This window comes from Pararge aegeria, chromosome 27, assembly GCF_905163445.1.
Source record: "Pararge aegeria chromosome 27, ilParAegt1.1, whole genome shotgun sequence".
In the NCBI taxonomy this organism is placed as follows: domain Eukaryota; kingdom Metazoa; phylum Arthropoda; class Insecta; order Lepidoptera; family Nymphalidae; genus Pararge; species Pararge aegeria.
The window spans coordinates 6,131,250-6,139,274 of record NC_053206.1 but is presented as its reverse complement, the minus strand read 5'-3'; the positions used below and the strand labels follow the sequence as shown (position 1 = coordinate 6,139,274).

Genomic DNA, 8,025 nt, shown 5'->3' with positions numbered 1-8,025 from the left:
TATTGCAGCATTAAAAGTTTTAAAAACAAGTTTACAAATCCAGATGGTAAAGCATTAGTAGTAATATTTGATTCTTTTTTGTTTAATCTTAAGGTTCTCACTGTGTAGGTTGCGATGTGACCGGTATGTCCTCGAGGACATACTACAGACTACATTCGTCCTGGATGCCGTAACCACAGACAAAATACTAGTTAAAAGCCGTAACTATGAGTTTGCCTTCTTGGTGTTCGTAACTTGTCCATCTGGCGTTACTTTTGTGAATTGTAGAAAAAAATTAAAGTATTGATGTCGGTCCGTATATACTCCAGCTGTCGATCAGTATTGGCTGTTGGAAGTTACTGTGGAATGAAAAACAAGGAATATATTAGAAGCGATCTATATAGTAGTGTCTAGCGTTATAACTTTGTATGGCTGCAACTTTGCGAAGTGCTGTAAAAAGTAAATGCAAGAACGCTTCTTAATTCCACTGCTGCGGAAAGCTTCAATACGATAAATAATTAACAACAGTTGTCCGAATCTCGTAGGAAAAGTTTGTTTTCCTGAACTGTTGATGTTACTCTCCGTCGTTGCAATTAATTCTACGCCAAAAACAAAAGTTGATTCGTTGACAAAGAACACATTTTTTTATTTATAATATTAATAAAGATATAGGCACTAAAATGATTTAAAAAAAATGAAGTAACATGCTGAAAATAAAGTTTTGCAGGTCTATTAATGAAAAAAATAAAAGAGATTAAAAGCCTTCTCTACAGAAAAGAGAACCAAGGAACTCCCAGACCTAAAAACAGTTAAGCTTTAAGAGCATACAAAGACAAAGTTTATCGTCTGACATGGTCTAACATACATCTCTCGTTTTACAGCTGACATTGACAGAGCAAAGTCAAAAAAAAGAAGAAATTCGTTTTTTTTAATGATAATCAATGTTAGGGACCAAATTATCTTAATATATATAAATCTCCTGTCACGATGTTTGTCCGCGATGGACTCCTAAACTACTTAACCGATTTAAAATAAAATTGGCTCACTGTGAGCAGTCTGGTCCAACTTAAGAGATAGGATATCTTAGATCTTTAATTATAGTCGCAATTTTATTTTATTGCAAATTATTTGTCACATGTTATATATATATATTTATATATATACTACAAAATACTCACTTAAGGCTTAGCGATACTGAATACTTTAAAAACAAAATCAAACGCAGACGAAGTCGCGGGCAACAGCTAGTAGTTTATAAATACTTTCATAGTTATTATGGAGGGTAGAGGTAAGGAGAGTCATCTTATATGGGAGAAAAGTTGAAAAAGTGTCCAGTTGTATGCGCTAAATAACAGTTCAAAAATCCTCCACAATGGCGCTGGTGGATGCACAGGGTATGGTATGAATGTAGCAATCGTAGATGAATTGAAGTATGCCGAGTTAAAAAATTTAATGTCATTATCGACTAAAGTAGTTAATTATTGAGAATTTCAACAACTTACGTTGTACAAAATATTGTGGTAAATATAACCTTACTTCCTTGTTTATTTTTCAAGCCTACTCTAACAATATTTGGTTTGGCGCTTCTTTTAAGAGTTACCTTGATGCAAATGTGGCGCCATCCTAATTTAATACATTTTGACGACACTTTTTCATATACACAGATGATCCTCCTTACCTCTACCCTCCATAATAGTTATGGTACTTACCTCCAAGTTGGTTTTGGTGTTGTCAGCATCATTGTCATCTTGGCTCACTAAAAAAATGCAAAATAAAAATATGATACAGCAACAAACTCAGATTCAGGGTTCATTATGAGGTACATACTATTTGGTTTCTTCTTTGTAATACTTCGACAATGACACAGATTAAAGACATACCACTGAATTATATGAATCGGGGTGTGAACGGCATAGATGCACAGCTGTGATTTCAACTTTACAAACAGGCATTAAAGTTTTGATAATTATATCTTTATATGTATATTTAAATATAAGCTAATAAAGTGTCACGTAAAAACTGGTAATTCATTTCATTACAATGTAAGTTGGATGTTGTTTTTTATTAGTTGTTAACAAATAATAAAAAAAACTAGTTTAGTTTTTTTTACTAAAAAACTAGTTTGTTTAGTGTGCAAAGGCGGTCTTATCGCTAAAGCGATTTCTCCCAGACAACCTTTGGCAATAGAAGTTTTTGTAAGGAACGGGTTGGTATACTCAAATATCTAGAGTTAACAAAGTCAACTAAAGTTCTAGATATATTCCTATATTATTGTTTTCTGTGAATTTCTACACCTGACAATTTAATAGATTTATCGCGATATTTCACCACCATTGTTCGGTGAAAAATGGTGGTGTACAAATTACCTGTTTCCCAAATTCCGCTAACAGCGTTGTATACCAGATTGCTCGTGTCATTGACAACCCCTTTCACTGGAACAAAATAAATGTTGTTTATTTTGGTGATAGCGTTTGTATCTTCCTATAAACTTGCAACACTGAAAGTTCCAGTATTGCTAAATGCCAATCCCATCACGCGGTAATTTAACTAGATGTCCTTTTGAACTGAGTTTCCTCACTAACTTTCATCACAAATTATACTAGACATTATATTCTGTGATGACAGTAGGTGCAGCAACTCGCACTTGGTGGCCCGTGCTACAGAGAAAACTTTAGACTCCCAATTTTGGGTCTGACGATGCTATGCACTAGAAATAGGCAATAAAAATACAACGCACGTTCGTGCAGATCAGATGCAGGGAATTTTAGGTAGAATACGATTAAGTTTTCCTTGAATAACACTATATCTATACCAGTTAATTTAGTTAAGATAAGAGATTTTCACCGCCATTGTTCGAGGCTCTAAGCCATGTAAACGAATTTCAGAAATTACCTGTCCCCAAAGTTCCGTTAACAGCGTTGTTTGCCAGATTGCTCGTGTCATTGGCAGCCTGTTTCACTAGAACAAAAAAAAAACGTTTATTTTAGGGATAATGTTTTTATCTTTCTATATACTTGCAACACTGAACGCTTCAGTATTCCTTAATGCCAATATGGAGGGTAGAGGTAAGGAGAGTCATCTGTGTATATGAAAAAGTGTCGTCAAAATGTATTAAATTAGGATGGCGCCACATTTGCATCAGGGTAACTCTTAAAAGAAGCGCCAAATATAAATATTGTTAGAGTAGGCTTGAAAAATAAACAAGGAAGTATGGAGATACAAGGAAGTAAGGTTATATTTACCACAATATTTTGTACAACGTAATTTGTTGTAATTCTCAATAATTAACTACTTTAGTCGATAATGACATTACATTTTTTAACTCGGCATACTTCAATTCATCTACGATTGCTACATTCATACCATACCCTGTGCATCCACCAGCGCCATTGTGGAGGATTTTTGAACTGTTATTTAGCGCATACACTGGACACTTTTTCAACTTTTCTCCCATATAAGATGACTCTCCTTACCTCTACCCTCCATAAATGTCAATCCCTTCACGCGGTAACTTAATCAGATGTCCTTTTGCATCCAGTTTCCCCACTTACTATTATCACAAAATATAATAGACATTATATTCTCTGATAACAGTGGGTGTAGCAACTCGTACCTGGTGGCCCGTGCTACAGGGAAAATAAGGACTCGCCATTTTGGGTCTGACGATGATGATGCTAAACATTTGAAATATGCAATAAAAATACACAGCACGTACATGCCTTGGACTGCTGGTTTCACTCTTTGATCCCCCACTAGATACAGGGAATTCTAGGTAGAATACGATTAAGTCTTCCGTAAATAACACTATTTCTACACCTGTTAATTTAGTCGAGATTTATAGCAATATTTTCACCGCCATTGTTCGAAGCCATAAGCCACGCAGGCTAATTTCAGAAATTACCTGTTTCCAAAGTTCCGTTAACAGCGTTGTTTGCCAGATTGCTCGTGCTATTGACAACCTGATTTACTGGAACAAAAATAAATGGTTTATTTTAGTGATAGTGTTTGTATCTTCCTACACACTTGCAACACCGAACGCTCCAGTATTGCTAAATGCCAATCCCTTCACGCGGTAACTTAATCAGATGTCCTTTTGCACTCAGTTTCCCCACTAACTACGATCAGAAAACATAATAGATATTATATTCTGTGATAACAGTGGGTGTAGCAACTCACACCTGGTGGCCCGTGCTACAAAGAAAATTTTGACTCACATGTTTGGGTCTGACGATGACAATGTTAAACACTTGAAATATGCAATAAAAATACAACGCACGTACGTGCCCTGGACTGCTGCTTTCACTCTTTGATCCCCCACCAGATGGAGGATATACGATTAAGTTTTCCGTAACTACCACTATTTCTACACCTGTTAATTTAGTCGAGATTGCTAGAAATTTTTTCACCGCCATTGTTCGAAGCCCTTAGCCACGTAGGCTAATTTCAGAAATTACCTGTCTCCAAAGTTCCGTTAACAGCGTTATTTGCCAGATTGCTCGTGCTATTGACAACCTGATTTACTGGAACAAAAATAAATGGTTTATTTTAGTGATAGTGTTTGTATCTTCCTATACACTTGCAACACTGAACGCTCCAGTATTGCTAAATGCCAATCCGTTCACGCGGTAACTCAATCAGATGTCCTTTTGCACTCAGTTTCCCCACTAACTACGATCAGAAAATATAATAGATATTATATTCTGTGATAACAGTGGGTGTAGCAACTCACACCTGGTGGCCCGTGCTACAGAGAAAATTTTGACTCACAATTTTGGGTCTGACAATGACATTGCTAAACACTTGAAATAGGCAATAATAATATATGGGCAATAAATCTTTCACTAGTTACAGGGAATTTTAGGTAGAATACGATTACGTTTTCCGTGAATAGCACTATTTCTACACCTGTTAATTCAGTTAAGATAACAGTCATCGCAATATTTCCACCGCCATTGTGCGAGACCCTAAGCCACGTAGAAATTACCTCCCCCCACAGTTTCGTTAACAGCGTTGGTCACCAGATTGCCCGCGCCATTCACAGTCTCTTTCACTGGAACAAAAAATTATGGTTTATTGTAGTTATAGCGGTTGTATCTTCCTATACACTTGCAACACTGATCGCTCCAGTATTGCTAAACAATCACTTCACGCGTTAATTTAAAGGACCTTTCTAACCGAGTTTCCCCACTATCTGTTATCACAAAATTATCAAAATTTATTAAAGAGCCAAATAATATTTGTCGAACAGGGTACGATAAATATTATTTGGCTATATTTAGAGTTCTGAATGAAATGTTTCTGAATTCTCTGAATTAAATTAAATTAAAAGATCTGAAATTAGAGCTGTGATTTTTACAATGTTACCCGTGGCAATATAGTATGTGCTATACTATATTTTAAGACTGGTCACTTTCAGATTTAATTTATTTTACAAATAATTAAGTACTTGCCTGCTTCAAGAGTCTTATTTGTGACAGATACTACCACATTGCCCGCACCTTCCACTAAAAAAAAATTACAATATAAATTTCCAGGGATAATACCATAACAATCTGTCACAACGGCGAGTGACGCAATAAAGTGACGCATAACTGGTACAAAGAGTATGGAGGGTAGAGGTAAGGAGAGTCATCTTATATGGGAGAAAAGTTGAAAAAGTGTCCAGTTGTTGCGCTAAATAACAGTTCAAAAATCCTCCACAATGGCGCTGGTGGATGCACAGGGTATGGTATGAGTGTAGCAATCGTAGATGAATTGAAGTATGCCGAGTTAAAAAATTTAATGTCATTATCGACTAAAGTAGTTAATTATTGAGAATTTCAACAACTTACGTTGTACAAAATATTGTGGTAAATATAACCTTACTTCCTTGTTTATTTTTCAAGCCTACTCTAACAATATTTATATTTGGCGCTTCTTTTAAGAGTTACCTTGATGCAAATGTGGCGCCATCCTAATTTAATACATTTTGACGACACTTTTTCATATACACAGATGATCCTCCTTACCTCTACCCTCCATAACAAAGAGGTAAGAGGATGTGTCAGAACAGCTGCCAACTGCCAACACGTTTGTGTACAAATCTCTAATCTAATTTGACAGTTATTTAAGACTCTTCTTAAATAACTGTCAAATTAGATTAGAGTCACATACTGTACCTAGCCGTCGCACACTATTTCTTGCGCGAATGGGTAACATGATTCGTGTCCAGCGATTATCCAGCGTAAGGTACAATCCAAAAAGAATGTTGGAAGAAGTAGAATATCCCGGCAGTTTATTGAAAGCTCACTATTCAGAGCTGCGTCAACATTAAGGTTGCTAAAATGTCTGGCGACCTTCTTTCGAATGAGAACGAAGAAGAATGAATTGTGTACCACAGAATGTCCACCACCTGAGGGGGGCTAAAACAACCGGGCTAAGTATACCGGGATAACCATGACGTATTTACCCTAGGGCCAAAAGGGCCATGGCTCAGGGTGACAGGCTAAAAGTGGCGGCAAAAATAGAGTGAATGTACTTCGTAAACTAATTTACTAAACTAATTTAGCCTCTCCACGCTAGCATTAACGTTTTTGCATTTATAACATTAGCGGCCGATTGGCGCAGTGGGCAACGACCCTGTTATCTGAGTCCAAGGCCGTGGGTTCGATTCCCACAAATGTTTGTGTGATGAACATAACTGTGTCAGTGTCTGGGTGTTTATACGTATATTATAAGCATTTATGTATATTATTCATTAAAATAAAATAATTAGTCAACTTAGTACCCATAACACAAGCTACGCTTACTTCGGGGCTAGATGGCGATGTGTATAATGTCGTAGTAAAAAAAAAAAACTGGCGGAGAAATAGGGGTGCATTGAATGCGAATAAGTATCACAGCTGACAAAGCCGCCTGCACTTCCTAAACTCTTCTTAGTCGTACACTCTTAGCAGAGAGGTCGTGGCTGCTAATCTTACTTCCTACTAATATTAAAAATTTGAAAGTGTGGATGTTTGTTACTCAATCACGCAAAAACGGCAGAACGGATTTGGATGATATTTAGCATGCATGTAGCCTTTGACATGGAAAAGAACATAGGCTTCCTTTAATCAAGATTCCTTACAGGCTACATTTTAACCAGGCAGCGCTATGGAAAAGATCATGTACTTTCTATACTGATCTCTCAAATAGTTCCTTAGATCTTGAAGCTTTAAAAACAGTTTTGAAGTCCACGCTGACGAAGTCACAAACAAAAGCTAGTATTGAATGAATGAATGGCGATTCACTTTATTTATTTAAGTGGCTTTTTAGTTGCGTCATTCATTATTATCACTCAATACAACAAATTGGATATTATTTAATTATATTTTTTGCTTTTTTTTGGGCGCGCCAAGGAGGATAACTTTATTTCTATGGTACCAACTTACCAAGATCAGGCAATAATTCGAACACATTCCAATTCGATCCCGAGCAAGGCCTTGTGAACGTCACACTGAGGACAGCCTGCAATAAGAAAATGGGATTTAAGTATACTTTTTACTTAACACGATGGCGGTTAGCAATGACGATATAAAGCTAGGCTAACAGGGAACGTCTAACTTGTTTCCTTCCAATCACAAAAGCGATTTAATTCCAAAAAGAAAAAGCCCAGAGTATGTTAAAAAAGAACATAGAATCTAATAGAATTACTTTATTTGCTAGAATGTGGTACATATTTTGGTGTTACAATAATTATGGAGAACAGCAGTTTTAAGAAGATACTCACCACGCATAGGAGGAAAGAAACGGAAGCCTTCATCTTGTAGAACACTTGGGCACTGGTTCTGCACTTACCATTTAGACGGCTTTTATACAGAATACATAAACTTCTAAACCCTATGTACATAATATTAAGTAATCTAATTACATTTTCTTTTTTATCATTGCAAATATTAACAGGAGAATTTTCGTCTCAGATAAGTGTTGCTGTGAGGTAGGTACATAGGGAGTAAGCTATATTAAAACACGAAATACTCCTTGTGAAAACTCTCTATGGTTTTTTTTTAACTCTTTTATTATAGGGGT

General features: G+C 36.2%; 1 protein-coding gene across 1 annotated transcript; it reads right to left on the bottom strand.

The window, feature by feature from the left end:
- Nucleotides 1-56: 56 nt before the first annotated feature.
- On the bottom strand, nucleotides 57-7,759 carry LOC120635566. Its single transcript, XM_039906579.1, has 10 exons — nucleotides 7,727-7,759; nucleotides 7,389-7,464; nucleotides 5,430-5,483; nucleotides 4,964-5,029; nucleotides 4,434-4,499; nucleotides 3,881-3,946; nucleotides 2,872-2,937; nucleotides 2,346-2,411; nucleotides 1,689-1,735; nucleotides 57-338 (listed from the first exon to the last, which is right to left on the bottom strand). Exons 1-10 carry the CDS (start codon nucleotides 7,757-7,759, stop codon nucleotides 336-338), a joined length of 543 nt encoding a protein of 180 aa, XP_039762513.1. The 3' UTR covers nucleotides 57-335.
- Nucleotides 7,760-8,025: the final 266 nt, after the last annotated feature.

Coding starts and splice junctions, on each gene's coding strand:
- LOC120635566 (XM_039906579.1), bottom strand. CDS start 7,759: ATGAAGGCTTCCGTTTCTTTCCTCCTATGCGTG. Junction 7,465..7,726: donor TTTCTTTCCTCCTATGCGTG/GTGAGTATCTTC, acceptor TTCTTATTGCAG/GCTGTCCTCAGTGTGACGTT. Junction 5,030..5,429: donor AAATAAGACTCTTGAAGCAG/GCAAGTACTTAA, acceptor TTTTTGTTCCAG/TGAAAGAGACTGTGAATGGC.